Source organism: Octodon degus, unplaced genomic scaffold, assembly GCF_000260255.1.
Source record: "Octodon degus isolate 3935 unplaced genomic scaffold, OctDeg1.0 scaffold00108, whole genome shotgun sequence".
Lineage (NCBI taxonomy): Eukaryota > Metazoa > Chordata > Mammalia > Rodentia > Octodontidae > Octodon > Octodon degus.
The window spans coordinates 2429200-2452003 of NW_004524684.1; the positions used below are offsets into that span (position 1 = coordinate 2429200).

Consider the following 22804-nt stretch of genomic DNA (forward strand, 5'->3'; position numbering starts at 1 on the left):
TGGGGTTTTACTGTCTGAAACTGGAGGCATTGTGAACCCATCATGGCTTTCTGCACAGAGGGGCCTTACACCCCACTTTTGGTGCTGATCAAGATCTGACCAAGCTCCAGCCAGTCGTTCAGAAGCAGAACTCTACACTCTGAAGGCGGGAGGCCTCCTTTAATTCCTTGGGAAGTGCCTTGTCCTTAACAGTTATTAAATTGCATACTCACACCAATGAAAGAGAACATTAAGGACATTGTTCCTGAACAGCTCATGTTCTCTACTCCAGTTGTTTCCAAGGCAAATTTTATTCATTCAAAACTGAGTATTTTTCCAGAACAAATCCCTTATAAAACATTGTGTCATATCAAGTACATGTGAATATTGAGTCTTAAAAACTATAATAAAAATTAAGTTAATAAAAATGTTTTTGGTGGGTGGACTATTGGGAATAAAACAAATTTTTCTTAGCACCCAGCCACACTCGCTCCTCCATTCCATTTTCCCATTCACTTTGATTTTCAAGCCAGGCTACAAACCCTCGTCTGACTTTCGGGTCTGTAAAGCTGGACCCTGGCGGATGACCCACCTCCTACCTCACTGTAAGACTCTTCTCCCTCCTATTTATTCTGTGCTTCCCTTTCCTCCCGCTCACCTTCCTTCACGTCGCCTCTCGAGCTGAATGTGACCACCACTACATGAATATTGCAGCGCTACCATTTAGCAGCGGAAGTTTTATTAGTCAAAGAAGAAATTTTTATTATTAAGCACTCTTCCCTTTCTCATTTACTTTAAAAATAGTAGCAGATTTTGGAGTACACATTTATTCAGTATGTGCATGAAGTCACTTCTCAGTAATTGTGGTCACATAGGTTCTGAGAGAAGAGTGGAGGCTGTTGACTATTCTATGAATTTTTTCAGCATTGTTTTAAAGGTATACAAATTAATTATTATTATTATTACTACTATTATTATTTTGTATTTCAGGACAGGGTCTACAGGGTCTACAGGGCCTCACTACATAGATTGGACTCATATTAATTTTCCTGTGTTCAGCATCCCAAGTGCTGGGATTTCAGGTACACACCACCATGCCCCGTCTCAATCACTGGCTCAGCACACCCAAGGCTGGGATGGCTCAGCATGTTGGGGATTACGTGCTGTGCCTAAGCAGGCACTTTAGTCCTCTGAGCTATCTGGCCAGCCCTTTAATTATATTTCATATTGTATCCAATCAATCTTCAGCGACTTTATCATTTCCAAAGATTTTATCTTATTTCTGTTTCTATTGCAAAAAGAACTATTAAAAGCAGATAATTGGTAGATGTAAGTAATGCTTAGCAGTGGAAACTTTATTCTTCAAACTTGTTTATAAATAGTTTGCTCTTTTTCCTGTTCATACATAGATAATTAACAGACAAAGTCATGGTCAGTAATCCCTTAAATAATATTGGTTCTTAAATAACATTTCCACAAATTTCCTTTAACATACAAGTATAGAAGTTTGCTACCATATTACATTTTTTTGTTTTGTTTTGTTTAAGACACACTTTAAAATAAATTTTATAGGGCAGGTGAGATAGCTTAGCAGACTAAGTGCCTGCTTAGGTAAGCACAGGGACTGGGGTTTGATCACTGGCACCACATGCCACTCTAGGCCCACCCTTGGGTGTGCTGAGCCAGCCCCGAGATTGGGGATGGTGGTGCCTGCCTGAAATGCCAGCGCTGGGGAGGCTGAGACAGGAGGATCACTAGGAGTCCAAGCTGTGTAGTGAGACCACGTAATAACCAAATATATAAAAAGGAAATTTTATTTTAAATGTTGCTTTGGATATATATTACATTTTGTTCATATTTATTTTTTCACTTTTAGTGTGCTCACAGAAAATTAGAACACTGTAAGGGGAGTTTAATAACAATTTTGTAAGTACAGTTTGTAAGTACAGTTTTTGTAAGTACAGTTGTAAGTACAGTTTCTAAGTCAAATTGGTCAAAGCTCTTCCTTTACATTCCACACTATTTTGTCCAAAACACTTCCTTTCTGTTTGGGAATTACACCAGAATCATGTGAAAGCATGAGAAAAAAACCAACAGAGCTATTGCTGCTGTATGTATTACAGGAAGTGAAACCTAGACCAGATTTTGTCACTTCTACGAATATGCCAAGTCTTGAATGAGAAAGGTTGGTTTTGTTTCTTTTTTTTTTTTTTTTTGCATGTGTGTTGCTACATACCACAAAACCCCACCACAAACTGATTTCATATTTCTCTCCCATAAATTTCCAACACATTCTATCTTCTCTATAACAAGCAGCAGGGTTTCTATTTATTGGAAATGGTAGCTGGTGACTTTCATAAAACTTAAGGGAACACAGAAACAGCAACAAAAGAAGCTCAACTGCCTATGTTGTAGGGTAATAATAATAAGCTTCTTTTCTGGAGGGTTAACAACTTAACTTTGCAGACCAAAAATTAGAGAAAAAGAAGGGCTGCAAGGACAGCCAACATTTTGGCCCTAGCCTTTCAAGGTCAGTGAGGACTCAGGCCATAGGAGAACCTGTACTGTAACATCATGTAACTCAGCTGTGGCCCAAATTTTCTGATCAAGGAGAATATGGGGCCACAGAGGAAAGTGATTGACGATGTAGAGTGTGCCTAAGGAGAGTCACATGGAGGGAAAACATTCTCTCAGGCTTTCACAAAGAGCAAATTGGTCAAGCAAGGCCCTCATCCACATGGCTGACACTGACAAAAGATCTATAAACTGTGGTACAGGGTTTCAGGATAAATCCTGAGGGGATTTGACTGACCTTGTCAGATGCAAAAATACATTTCCTGTTATATAGGTCTTGCTTTATCTTGGTCTTAACCATCCAGCAGAAAAATATAAAAACAAGGTATAAAAAGTAAAGCCATATTAATATGCTGAGCTGTAAAAGGCTCAAGTCAACAACTTCTGACATTGCCAGTCCTATGGATAACCCACTATTATTATGGACTACTGGACCATATTGGATTATTTTGCTGAATTCACGAACCTACAATATTTAAATGGCAATGGTATACCCATCTCTGACAAAACTAAAGAAAAAAGGGGATACAAATGAAGGACCATTTTGTATGTATATATTCAAAATAGTTAGGAGAGATATACAGCTACTTTCTCTTAATTCAATGAATAGAAAGATTTGTACTAATAGTGTTTGTGGACATGAATATCATGTCTGCATCTTATACTATGAATAACCAGTAAGAAGTCAACAGTATGCAATTTATTAATTTTTGAAAGTGTCCTACTAATCGTTTTTGAAACTGTCTCATTGCTGTTTCTCAATAAAATAATTTGTTTTAAAAAAGAAGCAACTGGGGGCACGGTGTGGTTGTCTCGGGTTCAAAAGCAAATTCATCCCTGAGAACGAATCGCAGGCTACACACAGACATGACATTTTTCACAGATGTGCTTCCCAGTTTCAAAAGCCTGCATTTAAAAATCGATTATTTAAGATGACATAGTGTTCGCTACCCTTCAGGAAGATGGTAGTAAACAAATAGGTTCTTGTTGTCGTTTTGTTTTTCACCGAAGCCATAGCAGTCTCTTTTGTGTCACTAACTAAACTGACTCCCAAACAAAGAGGTAATTTAATGGGATTCTCAAGGCATGTCAGTGCAGATTAACCCCGTGGCGCCTCGCCTTTCTGGGGCATTTAGCTTCTGGAATAAAGAATTTTTGGCTAAGAAACTTATTAAACAAATACCATTTGTAATATAGAAGTTTACTTTGGCCAAAATCTGTTTATGAATTGGAGGAAGTTTGGGATAATTGGGGTGGCTTTGCGATGTGCCCCTGGGAATGGTAATTTGTCTAAGTGTGCTTCAGAACATCACCGGTAAAATGGAGATAAATCAAGCACTTCACAGGGTGGTTATTAGATGGTACATGCAATGCAGGCTCTGTAATAAATTGGCCAAGAACCAGGACCCTGGAAGCAGGCTGCGTCCCATGAAAATACGAAGCCTGCTGGTTTGTCGACTGCTATATTCTCAGGACCCAAGATGGCTCCCAGCTCATGGTGTGCGTCCAACAAACATTTGTTGAACAAACAGGATCAAAGCAGCCTGGCTCTGTTACATGACTCCTTGGCACATAGTCATTTATTTCTCTAAGCCCTAGTTTCATAAAATAAGGATTAAATGAGCAGAGTGCTAATGCTTAACATATTAGGTCTCTCTGCTGAGGCGATCTGGATACAGTGACAAAAGTTGGCTCTGGACACGTGAGGGCTCATATCCATATTTCTCATTTGCATGTATAGTGAATATCCTGCCCATTGTAAAAACTAATATTAACGAAGTTGATGGTATAAGTCAAAGAAATGACTGTTTATTCACAATGTTATACATGTAAAAGTTTTTTTTTTTTTTAATTTCCTAAACAGAAATCATTACTATTCCTATTTTAAAGCATGTTTGGAAAAATGCATTTATTCACGATTGTAAATTATGTTTTTTTAAAGTAGTCTAGCACGTATTTACCTTTCCATTAAGTATCATCCAGATAGTAAGAGAAGTTTGCTTTTATTGTTCATCAGAAAAGCAGCCTAAACTCTGGCAGTGCAGCCGGCCACGAGTTCATCTATGAGGACACAGCAGAAAGCACAAAAACCTGCTCTTGTAAGCGGAAAGCCTCTGAAGGGCTGAGCCCCGCAACTCTTCTCACACTCCCAGATCGATTCATACGTGCTCCAAACATTACTATGTAGCAAAGAAGTAAAGGGGCTTTTTGTTTCCTCAGTTCGAAATCCATGTTGATATGTACGCTGTTTTTAATTTCTTGACTATTATTATTATTATTATTATTATCATTCTTTTTGTATTTAGGGCAGGGTCTACAGGGTCTCACTACGTAGACAGGACTCGTGGGGATCCTCCTGTTCACAGCCTCCCAAGTGCTGGGAGTACAGGCGCGCGCCACCACGCCCAGGTTCCATTGCAGGCTCACCGCGCCCGGACGTGGCCCGGCAGGCCGGGATTGATCTCCGGGCTGCTGCGTCTGCCTGGATCCTTTCAAAATACTTACTTTGGTTCACGGTTCAGTGCTCCATGAAGCTCTTCCTTTAGGGTCAGATATAAATTTATTTATATAAATTTTTCAAATAAAAGCCTCTCTCCCCTCTTTCTCTTCTTATTTTCTGTGTTAGGATGATCTTTATTTTATAACTGGGCGAAGCTTCACCAGGCGCTGCCTGCGGGTGGGGAAGCCGCTGCTGCAGGCCTGCAGGGGTGGAACCACGGATGACGACACCACTCTCCGGAGCCCCCCGCGTCTGCACAGGGGAGACCTCCGCCTAGCTGAGCTATTCTCTGCCCTGTGCCTCCGGTTTCTCTTGCTTTACTTTCCTCTTTGTTTGCCTGATCTTCCTCTGACTCGGCTAGTCTCTATTAGGAAGATGTAAATAAGCCCGGGGGGTGGGGGTGGCCCATGCCTGTGATCCCAGCTCTCTGGGAGGCTGAGACCTGAGAGGATCTCAAGCTTAAGTCTGGCCTAGCCAAGATTAGCAAGAGCCTGTCTCAAAATTGGGGGGTAGGGGGAAGGATTGAGATGTAGCTCTGTGCAAAGGCCCCGGGTTGATTGCCTAATAGTCCCCCCCACTTACATTTTAGATTTATTTAAAAAATTTATTTTTATCTTCCATTAGTCCAATCCTTAGTTCTTTTATTTCCAATTTTTAACAATTTTGACTTATGTGAGAGGAAGCGCTCAAGCTGGGCTACCCAGAGGTATTCGGTCCTTTTTACTACCTTTAACTGATATTCTGCGGTTGACTTTCCTTTCTAATTTTTTTTTCAAAGTTTTATTGATAAACAGCAATGAGACAGTTTCAAATCAAATCGGAAGTACAGTTTCAACAAATAATACACTGCATATATTCTTCTTAGTGGTTAATTGCTGTACAAGAAGTGGTCTTGTGATCCTATTTACAAACACCATTAGAACAAATCATTCTATTCATTAAGAGAATGCAACTATATATCTATCCCAACCACTTGGAATACACAGATACAAAATGGACATTCATCGGTATATCCCATTTTTTCTAAGTTCCGTTATTGAATATTATAGGTGTGTAAACTCAGCAAAATATTCTAAAAGAGTCCAGTAGCCCATAATAGCATTGAGTCTTCTGTTTAACTGGCAATGTCAGAAATTATTGACCTGAGTCCCCCACAGTTCCTTTCTAATTGACAAAAATTTTGTCTGGCATTCATAAAATTTGCTGAGAAGGTGCATATTTATTATGCATGTATGCTTACTCTTGAGACAGGTTCTGTCTGTGTAATTCAGGCTGACCTTAAACCCACTGTGTAGCCCTGGCAGGCCTGGAACTGGCGGGGACCCTCCTGCCTCAGCCTCCCGAGAGCTGGGATGACAGGCATGTGCCAGGGCAGCTAAGGGTTGACTTTAAGCGTTCTCACCACACACAAAGCTGGAATGTACAGGAGGTCACGCATGTGCTCACCGTCATGCGACACGGTCATACCTCTGCTTTTCCCTTGGCGTGATTTCGCTTCAGGTCTGCCCAGGGATATCAGAGCTCTGTTCCTAAGAAGAGCCTCAGTGCCAACCCCACTGTCCCCTGCTTCAGATCTGTCCTCGAGGGACTGTGACAATGAATCCCTGGTGGCTCCGTGGCAAAGGTACTCTCACATGGATGGCAGTGGGGGAGGCACCTTGTCGATGGAGTCAGGGGTGGAGGGAGGGTCGCAGGGCTCAGCAGGACATCAGCCAGGACTGTGCGGGGGCAGGACACCAGGGGGAGGCAGTGACGATGTGGGCCGCGCTCCGCGCTCTGGTAGCCAGGCCAAGAGCCTCCCTGTCCCCCTTTGGAGGCAGGAGGGGAGAAGCAGGACCTGGCCCACCAGAAGTGGCCAGGCGGCCGCTGTGCTGCGAGCAGCCTGTGGCCTCTGCCTGCCTCTGCCTCCCACTTCCTCAGCTTCTGGCCACCCAGCCCGCTGCTGGTCGCCTCCTCCCCTCCCGTATCTCTCCTCTCCCAGCATCAGATTTCTCTTGCAATGAGACCTTCTTCGTTTCATCTTCGTTTTTCTCTCCACATATCTCTGCCCCTGATATTGCTCATTGATCCTTCCCTCTAGCATTAAGAAAAAGATTAAAAAACAGAAACAAACAAACAAAAAAAAAAACCAATAAAAAATTGTGAATCCTTTGCTTGCCTGTCAAAGGCACTGATGACCTAGCCAAAGGAAAACTGAACAGTTACTTCCCAGGGTCTGCCATTTCTCTAGCAGGTGGAGGGGCTCACCCCACAGGCTCTGCAGGTGACATCCTGGCACCCCACTTCCTGCCACCCAGTTTCACATCTGGGGTCCCATCCAGTGCTGTCCTCTGCAGAGCACCGCACCCTCCAGAGTCCCTTCATTAACTGTTCAGAACTAATCGCTTCTATTCTCCAACCTGAGGACAAGAGTGAGAGTAGGGACAGAGTCTGGTGCCCTCTGAATGCTGTCCCTGACTGAGGAGAATAACACAGGCGTTCTGCTAGATTCTCTCAACCCCAGTCTTACTATTTTCTAAACACACAAAGCGCAGTTTCTGTCTTCCACAGTTCCTCTTCATCATAGCCCTAAAACCCGATGGATAGGGCAGTTTATTTTGCTGTCACAGAGCAAGTATTTTATACTTGCATTACTGGAAGCACTGGGGGGAAAGTCTTATCTAATCGCCTTATCCTGGCTAATATTTCCACACAACCCCACTCTCTGTCGCATGTTTCATTGCCACCCAGTACATTCAAATGTGCGTATTGTCAGCGTCCTTGTTCTCAGCAGTAACTGTTCCGAAGGCCGCGTGCGGCCGCACGTCTGGGGTTGGTAGCTTTACTTCTCATCTACCGTGCATATCAGAGAGCAAAAGTAAAGCAGATCAGGCACATTCAGGGTGGAAGGGCCGAGAGAAGGGAAGAGTGGAACAGTGAGAAGAGCAGGAAGGAGGGAAAGGAAAGCTTTTGTAAATGGGGAGGGGAGGAGGGTTGGGAATGGGGAAGAAAGAATGAAGTTATATCTTCTACAGGTACAAATTCTCTATGGTGAATGTGAAAATTATGTATATCTAACATGGACCAATAAAATCAGATTAACAAATGAATGTCCATAATGTCACTGGCTAGAAGAATACAAAATAATATAAAGATTCTACTCTTGTTGAAAGTGAAGAACATTTGTGGGAAGGTGGTGACGGGGCGCATCTGCCTCAGAACACCTGCATTTGCCATCACCCTGGCGCCAGGCTGTGCGCCCAGTAATTATCCGATTATGCCTTCATGTGGTCTCACACAGCAAAGTTCCCAGCCTCATGTGAGAATTAAGTACTGGTATGTGGTAACATTGCAATTTCACCACTGAACTGCGCCTGTGGAGATCTAAGTCATGAGTCACTCAGGTTGGGAAAGGAAATCCAGTCTTAGTGTTTTTGTGGAATAATCAGCATTTGCATATATTCTCTACGCCCAGAGGCACTAAGAACTTCAGCTGCTATTGTTATTTCTCCCTGTGGCATCCACACAAACAAGAGCAGAAGAGTTCTGCTTGTGCTTCTAATATTTCTAGATTGAATGGCTTCTAATGTATGAGCTGGTTTTCTTAATCGCGTCAAGCAATTTAATTCTGGGGAAAGATTTTTAACCTTGTAGGCCATTCAAAAAATACTGTCCCAAAGCATGGCACAGAAGGGCCTTTCCTATCTATAAAACTTATTTATACATCTCAAGGTACCAAGAGAAGAGTTAGAGGGCCTTCAACATATACAAAAGAGAACGCTTGGGGCGAGGGATGGAAGCTAATTCTGCTGGTTGGGTTAGCACACTGTCTACGCAGCTCCAAGCACAGTGCTGTGGCCCATAAAACATGTACAATTTTGTCAGTTAAAAATTTTTACAGTTGTTCTATTGTTAAAAATAAAGAGAAGGCTGAAGATTATTGCTAATGAAACCTATAAAGAATAGTATTTTAGAAGAAATTTCCAATGGAAGGAAAGAATTCAGGTTGAGCATTACCACGTAGTTTACAATTTGCATTTCAGCTTCCTTGGCAAGTTATAAAAATGCTAAACAACAAAAGAAGTGGCATTTAGTAAAAGGAAATAGGATGGACTATAAACAAAAATTTATATTAATAACACCTGGCTCAGGGTGAAAGCACAAAACTTTTTGTGACCAGCAAGTATTGTGCTTAAAGTGACTCTGCTAAGGCCCTGGAACATCGCAGTTGGGCTGCATGAGGTCCTTGAAGGGAGGAGGGTGAGCACCTGCCTATGACCCCAGACTATACTAATGACAGCATCAAAGAGAGATTTGTCTTTTGAGTTGTTATTACCACGTACTTTACAGTCTAATTGTTTAATTCAATCTGAGATATACAACTGCATTGTAGGACACTGGACCTTGTGAAGACTCGAACCCAAACCCTCACAAGAAAGACATGATTAGCAGAAGCAGTAAACTCTTTCTTCTGACCGTATCCCCACCGGCTACACCACTTGCATCTGCTGTGCTCTTGGCAATGCTCAAAGAGAAATGTGAAACTCACTCAATGAAGTAGACTTCTCCCTTCTCCGTATAGGCCATTTCCCAGTTGTCGGGCAGCGGGTCGGTGTCCTCGCTGTCCTCGGGCTTGCCGGGCTTGGCATCCTCCACGGGCTCTTTCAGCTCCTCGGGCTGGCTGTACACTGGGGCAGGGTAAGGCTGGGAGGGTGTCTCCCCTGAGGCTCCTGCACTCTTGTCTTCATGTTCACTGGATTCTGCAGGGACAAGAGCCTGAGGTCAGTGACTCTGGCCCCCAACAATGCCCCAACCCTGTGAAATTTACCTTGTGTGGCAGAAGAGAATTTGCAGATGTGGTCAAGTTAAGGCCCTCCAGTGTGGGGATGGGGATTGGGTGGGGATTAGATTTGCTGACCCGGTGGGCTCCTTGGAATCACAATGGTCTGTAAGTGGTAGAGGTAGGCAGAAGAAGAGGAAGAGGAGGAGATGCGCCTGCCAAAGTGGAGCCAAGGAACAGCAGTGCGGCTGCTTGCAGACAGAAAAATGGGACCACAAGCTGAGGACTCAGAGGCCTCTGTGGGCTGGCAAAGGTGAGAAAAGGGCTCTTCCCTGCAGACTGAGGAAGGGGCCCTGCATTTCCAACCTTTGCATTTCAGGACCCGGAACCTGGCACTGCGGCCATGCAATCCAGTTGATCAACCTGAAGCCACCAGATTTGGGCTGATTTGGTACAGAATGAAGAGAAATCTAACAAGACAGCAGGAAACCTGGAAGAGATACATACCTGAGCAGGTGCGGGGGTAGACCCCTGAGCCAAGTACCTTGAATGTGAGCCCCTTATGCTCAGAAGGTAGAAGAAGCATGCAATAAAGGGGCAATAAAGATGCTCTAGATGTCGGAGTGAAAATGAGTGAATGGAATAATTGCAGGGTTCCTCTTTCCCAGCATGGCTTGTTGGTCCAACGTTTCAACTGAAGTACAGGCTTAATTCTATAACAGACATGCTTGAAATATTCCTGAATGTGTATTTGCTCTGGGCTCTTTATGGTTTTCTTTTCTGGCATTACGAGTAGACTATGAGTCTTCCTTATCAAGGAAGAGTAAAACAGGCACTGCACAGAAAAAGAATTGTCCTGAGAATAAGTGAGAAAAGCCACACACTACAGAAGTTCCCACCAGGGCCAGTCTAACCCTGAAACGGGGGAGCACTACTATATTGAGATTCGGAGAGTGACAGCGATGAGGATGCACGGCCATCTTGGAAATATGAAGTTGTGTAACTGAGAACAAATCAATAGTTACTGAAATAAAAAAGATACATACTCTGAGGCAAAGACTCAGTTCTATACTTTGACTCAGTTCTATTTTGAAAATCTTCTTTAGAAATAAATGTATTACTGCATAAAGCTATCTGTAGTCTAACATTTATGGCAGTTTCATTTATAGTAGCAAAGCCCTGGACACAATGAATGTCTTTTAATAAAGATGCGATTAAGTACATGGTGTTTACCATTATCATAGAAAACTATGTAGTTCAAAGAACAGTGAGTCAGATCTGTATGTACTGATGAAGAATGAAGCATATAATTAGTATTAGAAGAGTTATCCAATATTATTAATGTACAACACATTGTCCATTGATTACCACAGGGCAGGAAGTCTGGACTGCAATGGGAGTCTTCCTTACATGTCTTGGCACCCACTGGGTATTTACCATTTTTCATAACTTTAAGAATTAATAAAGACAACTTGAGTGAGTTAACTAAAATAGAAAACCGGCTTCGTCTCAGTGTCAATGGCTTGGGCCAACTTCCCTCCATATGCATCACTTTAGGGGAGTGATGTTGAATGACCTACTAGAGATCAGAAAGCACAACAGTGCCCTATCAGCTTTCATGGCTTTGCTCTTAAACATGTGAATTATGACCATAATATGGCCTATAGGGTGCAGTCCCCCAGCTAATTCCTTGTAGACATTTTGAACTTTGCAAGTTGTGCAGGACGAGGTGGTGTGAGAAAGAGCCATTTTTTGTGGCTTCTCTTTGCTGCACTGCATCATAATCTCCAATACCCCCTACATGGAACATACTGTAATGTGTGCGTGGAGTACGCCATGCACCCTGCTGCCCTGGAGAGCTAAGCTGTGAGTCAGGCTCTGGACATGTTTGCTTGTTTGCTTAACTAGTGTTGACCAAGTGCTTCCTCCATACTGGACACTGGAGACAGAAGAGATGATGAGAGAGGCACAATTTTCCTTTTTGTGGAAAGAAAACCATATCATGTGTGGTCTTCTACCACTTTTAATGTGATGATACTGTTGGAAGGAAAGAGGAGACTTATCCATAGGTGTCCAACTAATGCTGTATTCTATAGATGTCAAGGGAAGTCTCCTACCCAACACCGCCACCAAGTCTGACACTTCTTCAGATGAATGAGGTAGTGATACATAAACCAAGGCTGAATTAGGCAAGGCCTTATGGATCACACCTCAGGGTTAAGACTTTAACTTCAGAAAAATGAGAAGGTGTTTACAAGGCTCAGGCAAGGGAAAGCCGGCACTATATTGTTTTCTCCATGAAGACCTCTTGACTATTCTCAAGATTCAAGGACAGGAAGAGTTGATGTTTTCAGACTATTTCATTTATTCCTGCATTGCAGACAAGAAGTGCTGTTGGTAGGGTGATGGGAAAGATGGATCTGTAAAATATTTAGAGTGTAGATTTTTGTATATTTTCAAAGCAGTACACAAATAAGGACAAAGGAAGAGCTGTGGTTACCCTGGTACGTGATGGTGCAATTCACTGAGACAGGGAATGTGGATGAGGAGCGGGACTCTGCCAAGGTGGACTGTGGGCAGAGGCCCTGCAGACCTGCCATGGAGGTGCCAGGTCAGAGAGCAAAAGACAGTGGCAGGTGGTGGCTCTACTATATGATAATTTAAGCCAGGAGTAAAAGAGTGGGCCAAACTAGACCAGGCAGGAACAGGAAATCAAGATCCTTCAATTTCTCAGTTGTATGAAAAACTCCAACATGGCGCAGCCATTGAGAATGAGAAGCTGGCAAAGGTGGACGAGGAAAGCAGCCGAGGACATTATGGGAAAGCCAGGTGACCACGGTATCAGAAAAGCAAAGCCAAGGGCAATAAGGAATCTACTACTAACTGGCTGCAGCTTCTGAACCTTCTACATGAAAGACACAGAAGTCCCTTGGGGATGAATAACACAAAGGTCACCGGTGACATGAGCTACCAAGTATGACAGGGTTTATGGTGGAGTTATAGGTACAAAGACAGATTAGAAGGATTACAGTGAAGAAAATGTATAAGCACATGAGGAATTCATTCAAGAAGGTCAGTTATGAACAAATAAATGTCCTACCACTAAATGACATTATTAAGAGAAAGTGAAATATCCCTTGGAAAAGAGCCTCCTCTCTGAAGAAGTGTACAATCATATTTACTGTAGCACCGAGTAATGTTCTCCCAGGTTAACTCTTTGTCACTCGCTTCTCTGTTCCTACCTGACCTGATCTTTACATTAGCAAACATGAGCTAAAACCCCATAATGTGTGAAGTGCTTGACAAGATAGTAAAAGGGAGAGGAAAATCTTCCTGATCCGAGTGTGAACTGCTGGGTGGAGAGGGAGGCAGTGATTAGCATTTGCTTCCTCCAGGGCAACAAAAAGGCACAATTTGAATGGGTGTATGGCAAACCACCACCCATTTGCCCCTTCTGTCCATGAAGGCCCATCTGAAGGAGCCAAGGGCCTTGGGGGGACCTAGAATCAAGCTGATACACCACCTGGCTGCAGGGAGCCAGAGAAAGCCTTCCATGCAGAAGCAACTTCTGCTGCCAAAGAGAGGATAAGATGTTTAGACAGTGAGCAAAAGAGAAGCTGAGCCACACGGAGTTGGGTTTCTCTTCCCCACAGCAGCCCTCAGACCACTTATTCTACCTCTGCTGGGCAGTGTGGGTCTTTTAGCAGCAACGTGTCTCCCACACATTCAGTCAGCATGGCCGTGCAAAGAGCTGCCCAGCCAGCCCTGCCAGCCACACTAGAGATTTGCTAATATTCTCAGTGACGTAACATCACTGGATACAATTTTCTAGGAAGAGAAGGTAGTAAGTGGACCAAGAGTACCTGCGAGAGGAAGTCCAATGCTGAACAGTTGGTGAGAGGAGGAGCCAGCCTTTCATTCTTCTATTATTGGTGAATGGGATTGGTCTATTAATTACCTTTATGTATTTGCATCAACAGCCTACTGCAGTCCAGGCCAGGCCCAGAAGTGTGGCCCAAAGGTGATTGGATGGTTTGCTAGAGTCGTCAACAGACTGACTTAAACAGATACTTCCGGTCACATGGTTCTGGACACTTGAAGTCCTAGACCAAGCCCTTGGCAGGGCCAGTGTCTTCTGGAGGCCAGAGGGAAGGCCCCGTTTCAGGGTTTGCCTTGCTTCTGGGTGCTGTGTGGCTGCGACAGCCCCATTTCAGGCTTCCTATGATGCTTTTCCTGGGTCTGAGTCTCAATGTCTCCTAACACGGACATGTGTTACATGGGATGGTGCCCCACTCTACGCCAGCATGACCTCATTGTAGCTGAGTATATCTACAATAACCCCATTTCCAGCAAAAGTTACTTTCTGGGACACTGGGGGTTTAGACTTTAGCAGATGAATGTTGGGGGGGGGGACATAAATCAACTTATAAGTTAGACGGGTTCGTCTTACGGTTCCGTGCACAAGCACCAACCATCTCTGGAACAGTAGGGTGCGGTGTCCTGCAGCACCATATTTGATGCCTTGCTTCATAAGGAGAAGAGGAGTGAGCTTGGCCACATTTTGGATAATAGGACTATGTGTTTCTTCTGATTGTGGTATAAACCTGTAAAAAATCAGGCATGCTGGGTGTTGAATAGAATGATTAAGAAAGTAATTCCTAAGAACAGAACAGATTTTCAATAATTAAAAAGTGAGAATGAGCCAGACCTACACGCTAAGCATCTAAGGGCTCCCGGTCACCCGTGTGTCTTGGCGTGCAGCCCTGTGGGTCTGGGTTCCAGCCTGTGCAGGGAAGCAGGCCCTCCCACATGGCCTGTCCAGGTCAGAGGGGGTGTGGAGAATCCCTGGACTGTTTAAATTCTGACTAAGGAGAAGAAGCCGTGGAACCCACACATGTTTTCTTTTCCTATGAGTGTGTCGGTATTTTTCTTTACAAGGTGGCCAAGTCACGATGTCTGACTCTAAGACACATTTTTCAGTATGGTCTTGTTGTTAAATCCAATTTTTTTGATATATAAAATGCTGTTTGTCCTTAAAAAAAAAAACAAAAGGAAAAAAACTTAAGAAAAGGGCAATTTTGAACAAAAAAGGTTTTTTTTTTTCATTAACAATAGAAACAAAAAATTATTTCAATAAAGAAGGAATGCATCCTTTGTCTTCCTCAGACAGGGATGTAAATTTTTCTGTAATTCCCATAAGAACATCAAGACATAATACAGATATTTAAAATGACAAAGTTGGGCCAGGGAGATAGCTCAGTGGCATAAGTGCCTGCATGGCAAGTGTAAGGTCTTGAGTTTGATCTCCAGATCAAATAAAATAAAATAAAATAAAATAAAGCCTTATAAACAGTGACTCTATTTGATGACTCACTACTGTTGTGAAGAATTAAGAAATTTAATTGTTCGTCTTGCGTCCCTTAAGAATTTCATTGGACACAATAAAAACAGTTTTATTTTGATAACATTTAGAAGAGCTCAGAGATATGTAAATAATATGGAGTAAAAATTCACTTAAATAGGAGAGTGAAATGTGTGCATTATTTCAGTGTTCAGTGCTTATTAATTTTGTAGCATTGGTCTAGTCAAGGTTTTGATATTGCAGTAATATGTCGAGTTATCATTCAATTTGCTCACTAATATTTGGGGTATAAAACAAAAGATAAATCACAATGCAATAGTTTTGAATGTACCCACTCAGTTTCATTAAAGAATAACCAAATCCAGGACAAAAAATATTTTAAGAATGATGTCCATTTTCTGTCCTATCCATAATTTGACACAGTCTGTCTGTATAGTTAATGGAAAGCCTCCTGCAACTGCCACACTTGGAAATGACACAAAGTAGTGAAGGGTTTGTTTTCAAGCTAGATAGGAGTTTGTTGATAGTATTTCTTTAAATAATCATAAACTTCAATCCCCCAAATTTATTTTGCCCTGTAAGAAACCTTCATGCCTTGTATTTCGAATGGTTATGTGACAAATTTCAATGACCTCAATAATTTTTCCTTCTCATCTTTGTATTACTTTTTGGAAGTAAATATAGGAGAAGTTCATTTAAAGTGAAAGAAAATAGTATTGAGAACTATGGGCTGGTGAGATAGCTCAGTGGACAAAGCATCTGCTTTGGCAAGTGCAGGGACCAGGGGTTCGATACCTGGTCCCACATGCCACGCCAGCCCCGCCCCCGGGGCCCTCTGAGCCGGTGAAAGAGTCCGGGCGCGGCGGCGCACTCCTGTAATCTCAGCTCTGGGGAGGGTGAAAACAGGAGGATCACTACGCGTCCAAGTTGCGGAGTGAGATCCGGTACCAAATATATAAAATGAAAAAAAAAAAAAAAAGCATTGAGAAACATATTTTATTTATTTATTTGGTATTTTAGGGAAGGGCCTACAGGGTGTTCAGGGTCTCACTACTAGATCGGACTCGTGGTGATCTGCCTGTTTACAGCCTCCCAAGAGCTGGGATTACAGGTACGCACCTCCGCCCAGTCTCAATGGTCATCTCAGCGCACCCCGGGGGCGGGGCCGGCACGGCAGCCCCAGGGATGGAACTCCTGGCCCCTGCGCCTGCTTGCAGGTGCTTTAATCCACTGAGCTATTTGGCCGGCCCAAGAAACGTATTTTATAGTAGGCAAGGAAAGAAAATAAGAATTATTCGATATTTTAAAATATTTTGTTTTTCATTTAGCAGCGCTCAGCAGCAAGAAACATTACACTCATCGGAAGAGGAAAGTGTTAAGGCAGGCGTGAGCCCGCTCCACTTCAGTCTGTCCTTTACAGAGTGAAGCTGAGCAAATTATTTAATCGCGCCGTATGCACACCTCAATTTCTTTACCTGCACAATGGAGACATTAACCTTACCCACCTGAAAGGATTAGGTCTGACGTGCAGATAAAGCGCGCAGCACAATAACCTGCTAGACCACGGCATGCGGTTAGTAAATGTTGCGTATTATTACCACCGACTTCAGGGCTTGGCACCCCACACAGAGCACTTGAAACTCAAACAACCCAAATGATTTCCTTCTACGGAAACAAGAGTTGTGATAGAGTTTCTGATTTGGAGAACATTACTTTCCAAAAACCCACAAGAGCTAGAAAGGATATATACAAAAGTAGCATTTCTTCTCTAAGAAAGTATTTGTGTCAGCTGACATTTTCTTTCCAAATAAGATACACAGTGTGGTTAAGTAACTCGGAAGGAAGGAATTCTTAGAAATCGTGCATTTCCCAAGTTTCCTCTTGAGTTTTATGTTTACTTTTTTATGGACACCAGGGGACGCTACTGAGCTATGAACGTGGCATCCCCTTGGCACCTTTGAGGGTACTATTTATTTTTTGAGGGTACCAATTAACAGCAGAAGCAGCAGCACAGCTCTTCCGTCGTAACGTGGGGCTCACACCCCTCATGTGCGCCCCAGGCAAGTGGACTTCCCATCTGTCTGCCCCTGAATGCAGCCCCATCGGGTGCCGGGTCTGCTGTGGTCTTGGCCCCCGCGATGGCTGGAGCAAGTAGCAAGATTCTCCACAATTTCCTGCAAACCCAACAATCTCGGCAGTCAACACATCCATTACACACACCCCGAGTTTTATTTTGCACCACGGGGTGAAGACTGTTGCCGCCCCTGGTGGGAGCTGAGGTGCTTAATTAGAATTTGAACCACAGGCTCCTGTAAATGAATTAACACTTGAGGGTCGCTCTCTGGACAAGAAATACTAGGATTGCAAATGATTTTTAATGAGAAATTATGACCGAATACTATCATATATCTTATATAGTTTGTTGTAATTTTATATAATTGATTTCTGATCGTGGTCACGTGACAGACTATCTTGGAGTAAAGAGAGGACGCTGTCTCCAGAGGAAGAGGAAACCGTAACCGAGTGGACCCCGTGTCCTACCCAGCCAGCGAGACACGCGGAGCCAAGACCACAGGCCATGCACAAAGTCTGCTCTGAACAGCTTTCCTTGCTTTTCCTAGCCCTTTGAAAATGAGAAGAGGAATAATGAGGGCTAAAATATTTGCCCATTGGATGATCACTGACCTTTTGCTCATTATCTTAAAAAAAGAAATCCTCCTTTTTGAGGCAGTAAAGCAGCCACGCACGCAGGCTCCTGCAGTGTAAAGGGGCACCCAGCGCGGGTGTCGCCCCTGCCGCTGCCCCCAGTGCTCCCGCGACGTTCTGTGCACACGGACTGCTAAGGCTTAGATGGTGGCTCAGCTTTCGACTTCTAGTGCTGCAGATGTAAATCCATGTGCTTAGAACATTCATTATAATTTCTTTAAGATAGATTTGGAGGAGAGATTCCTAAACATGGTGGCATGTATCCATCCATCTGTCCATCTATCTATCCTTTTTTTTTTTTTTTTTTTTTGAGATGATGACAAATATTTTCCTTTACTACTTACAGCCAAGAAAGAAACACAGTGCAAAATAAAATGTAACAATTAAGGGAAGTTAGTGTAATGGTTTACTATGCTTCCAGTTTTTGAAATTAAATATCAATTGAGAAAATATAAACAAGCAGTCCTGTGAAGAAATGACTTTTGTCATTCATAAGCAAACTGAATCTCATCTACCCAGGGGGTTGGCCAGGGAAATGTGAGTTACTGACAGAGTATATTTAATGCCTCGAAATTATATTTCATCTATATCTAAAATCCAGTTTTGATTATAAATTATATGTAGAAATAGAAGTGTATGTGGAACAATATGAAAACAGAAAGTTAATGGGCTCTGTGTGCAGAATGAGAATGACAGGGAGAAATATTTCTCAAGATTAAAAACTAAATTGAAAAGAACCACTACAAAGGATTGTGAGAGGAAATTATTTTCCATTAGCAGGGGAGCAGAGCTGTTTTAATTCACGTTTCCTCGCTTCTACAATATTTAATTTTTAACACCTTAGTAAAGGTAGACTGAAATAACAGCGACAGCATCCTCTCAGACCTGAACTTCAGTGCGCATGCTTCCTGAAGTTCATAGTGGAAGTGATTCTGAAGATACGCATCACCCAGACACGAGTCCCTCGAATCCTTGTCACAGTTCGGGACGCCAGGAATGGGCACAATATAGAGAAATAATCAAAGACCTTCTCCAGATAAGATAAAAATAGAGCATGCATAGACAACATATCTTAGAGTTTGCTTTCAAGTACACATCTGTGAAATACAAAGTCTGAAATTTCAAAGAATAAGAAAATAGGAGGAAGGCTGTACTTGATATTTATCATGAGCACTCCAGTGCTATTCTTTGGCGTTAATGTGGATTCCAGGCATTTTTATGAGAATGAAAAGTCAATTGATAGGAAAAAGGTAAAGGGCTGATTCCAGCAAAGGACCCAGAGAGGAGGAACGGGTATCCGGAGAGGCCCTGCCCAGAGCCCTTCCTCCATCCCTAGAGAGAAAGGCCAGCCCTAGGCAGAACCAACTAGAGCCATCCGTGGCTGCGTGGTGGGGAGACGCCCCCTAGGGATGGCCACTGCTGCTGTGAGGAGCTCTCTGATGATCTGCATGTCTCTAATTGTTTTCATTTGCACCTCTCTGTCTGACCAGCAGTGAGGCAGGAGAAAATGGAGAATGAGGGGAAGCAGAAGAGGACAAGTTTCACTGACCTTGTCAGACCAAAAAGCTACAACTCTTGTTGCACAGGTCCTGCTTTACCTTGGTCTTAACCATCCAGTAGAAAAGTATGAAGATGAAATATAGGAAGTAAAGCCATGTTGTTATGTTGAGCTGTGGGGGACTCAGGTCAATAATTTCTGACATTGCCAGTTAAACAGAAAACCCAATGATATTATGGGCTTCTGTACTCTTTTAGAATATTTTGCTGAGTTTACACACCTATAATATTCAACAACAGAACTTAAAAAAATTGGGGTATAACTATGAATGTCCATTTTGTATCTGTGTATTCAAAGTGGTTGGGATAGATATATAGTTGCATTCTCTTAATGAATAGAATGATTTTTTCTAATGGTGTTTGTAAGTAGGATCACAAGTCTGCATCTTGTACAGCAATTAACCACTGAGAAGAATGTATGCAGTGTATTATTTGTTGAAACTGTACTTTCGATTTGATTTGAAACTGTCTCATTGCTATATGTTTATCAATAAAACTTTGAAAAGAAAAAAAAGAATATTTTGCTGAGTTTACACACCTATAATATTCAATAACGGAACTTAGAAAAAATGGGGTATACCGATGAATGTCCATTTTGTATCTGTGTATTCAAAGTGGTTAGGATAGATATATAGTTGCATTCTCTTAATGAATAGAATGATTTGTTCTAATGGTGTTTGTAAATAGGATCACAAGTCCGCATCTTGTACAGCAATTAACCACTAAGAAGAATATATGCAGTGTATTATTTGTTGAAACTGTACTTCCGATTTGATTTGAAACTGTCTCATTGCTATCTGTTTATCAATAAAACTTTGAAAAAAAAAAAAAGAAGAGGACAAGTGGAGAAAAGCACAGACTGCAAGAAACCTCAGAGACCCCAAAGACCTTGGTCCACCAGTGGTCCCCAGGGCTTCGCGAGGTGCTCCCGGCTGCTCTCTCTCACCACGTATCAGATCTACCTCTCTCACTCAGACACCAGACCCCCAGGGCAGAGGAAAGAACCCCGCAGGGAGGCTGAGAGCAAGCTCCTGGTGCTGTCCTGTGAGGGACTTTGCACAAAGGAATCCCAGTGAGTCTGGTTGCAAAGCAAGTCTGCGCGGTCGATGGTGCCCCTCCCGGAGGACCTCGGATGTCCTGTCCTCAGCGCCCTGCACTTACAGTGCCGGCTCCAGCTCACAGCCACACTCCGAGGGAGTCTTCCTGTCCCTTTTCATCTTACACGGATGCTCACACTGTGCTACAACAGGGAGGTTAAGCTGTCAAGTGATCCTTAAAAAATACAGAATGTCCCTTATTTATAAACAGAGTATCTAACTTCATTTTATTTTAGTTTTTCAGTTTCCGTATTTTATTAGTACACCTTTGCAGTGAATAATCACACGCCTCTCGGGGAGTTGTGCACAACACATCTCAATTATTTATTACACCTTTCCCTCCTCTTCCTTCCTCTCCCTCCATCTCTTGATCTGCTTCCCATTTGCAAAAGATCTAGCCCTCTCCTTCCTATTGTCTTCCATTTTGCTGTTTATTTATACTTGGGGCTTCTCACCTGTGAGATACCATGTGATATTTAAACTTGTTTATGTCTGGCTTTTTTTCCCCCATAATTTCATTGAGAGACAAATAGCAATGAGACAGTTTCAAACCAAATTGGTAGGACAGCTTCAATAATTAACACATTGCATACTGTCTTCCTAGTGGTTAATTGCTGTACAAGATGCGGATATGATATCCTATTTTTAAACACTATTAGAACAAATCCTTCTATTCATTAAGAGAATGTAACTATATATCTATCCTAACCGCTTTGAATACACAGACACAAAATGGACATTCATCTGTATCCCCTTTTTTCATTAAGTTCCGTTATTTGAATATTATAGGTGTGTTAACTCAGCAAAATGTTCTAGAAGAGTCCAGTCGTCCATAATATTATTGGGTCTTCCGCTTCACTGGCAATGTCAGAAATTGTTGACAAGAGTCCCCTACAGCTCAACATAACAACATGGCTTTTTCTGCTGAAGAATATGGTCCCACAGGGTGTCATTTTCCTACAAATGACTCTGGTTCCACTTTCTTTATGAGCTGTACTCAGTTGTGTATAAATACCACATTTACTCCATCAGTTCATCTGCGGAAGGACATATAGGCCTCTTCCAAGGTTTAGCTCTTATAAACTGTGCTGCTGTGAATGTGGCTTTGCGTGTGTCACTGCAGTTAGACGGCTTGAACTCTGTTTTGGAAGACACCTTGAAGGAAGTCGTTGGGTGAAAGGGAATGTCTAGTTTTACCTTTCCGAGGAACCCCCACACTGGTTTCGAGTGGCTGCCAGCCAAGACGGCAACCGAAGCCTTGGCAGCTCTTCTCATTGTTTTGTCTCTCAATGACAGCATTCTTTCTGGGTTAAGTGGGAATCTCCACATTTCTCCGGTGACCAGTGATGCTGAACATTTCTTCATGTATACTTTGCCCATTTGTAGGTAGTTAATGTAGAACAGGCCTAGAATTTTCTCCATCTAATGGAGAGAGAAAACCCATTGTAGCTTCTGGGAACTAGATCATAAAATTAAGTACTTAAAAGAAAAAGGAAAAAAAAAAAGATTGAGAGGATACATGCATCACAGCCTCTGAGAACTTGCACTAAAATGAGCAGGGTACAGGCCGTGGGGCCATTTCAGAGCGGGGCATTCTTCACAGGAAAACAGCCAGATTCACCACGGAGGACATAACTCTTAGGCAGTGACAGGGCCTCATTCACTGAGGCAGGACGGATGGCGCATGTGGCCGGCGTGCCAAGCAGCACAGGACCGGGATGCGGGTCCCGAACGGTGAACTGAGATCGTCGCCCAGGACACTTGGGGACCACATAAGGGACACTCTGTTTGCTCTCTGGGAGCTGCAGTTCATTTGCACTAATTGCAGGCCCGGAGGCCTGGAGAAGGCGGCTCTGTGTGCACACACTGTATTGCCATTGTTGGAGAAGGGAGCTCTCAGGACCCCATTTCTCCTGGCTGTGTGTGTGTGTGTGTGTGTGTGTGTGTGTGTGTGTGTGTGTGACTACACAGAGATTTAACTGCTTTTAAAATATATACATATGCATTTCTAATACTTGGCACTGGCTTACTAACATGTAATGATGGGAATCTACAAGATAATCAAGAATTACTTTCTCGGAAAGTTTAGAAAATAATTCATGAAAGAAAAGACATCCAAAGATGCTTTCTCAGCAAGAGACAGGAAAAGGAATATTATGGGACTGTCCTGCTTCAAGGTTGTGTATGGTGAGATTTTTGGACTTATGTGCAAACATGAGAAGCATAGAATTCTTTATCCTATTTTTTAAAATGTCTAATTTTTAAATGTT

At 42.8% G+C, this 22804-nt stretch overlaps 1 protein-coding gene across 4 annotated transcripts in view; it reads right to left on the reverse strand.

The window, feature by feature from the left end:
* Window positions 1–22804, reverse strand: part of Magi2 (membrane associated guanylate kinase, WW and PDZ domain containing 2) — a 1451928-nt gene that overhangs the window by 470555 nt on the left and 958569 nt on the right. For all 4 annotated transcript variants that reach the window (XM_023724303.1, XM_023724304.1, XM_004639270.2 and 1 more), the window contains one exon: window positions 9582–9792. In XM_023724303.1, coding sequence (XP_023580071.1) covers window positions 9582–9792 — 211 coding nt within the window. The remainder of the gene's footprint in view (window positions 1–9581; window positions 9793–22804) is intronic.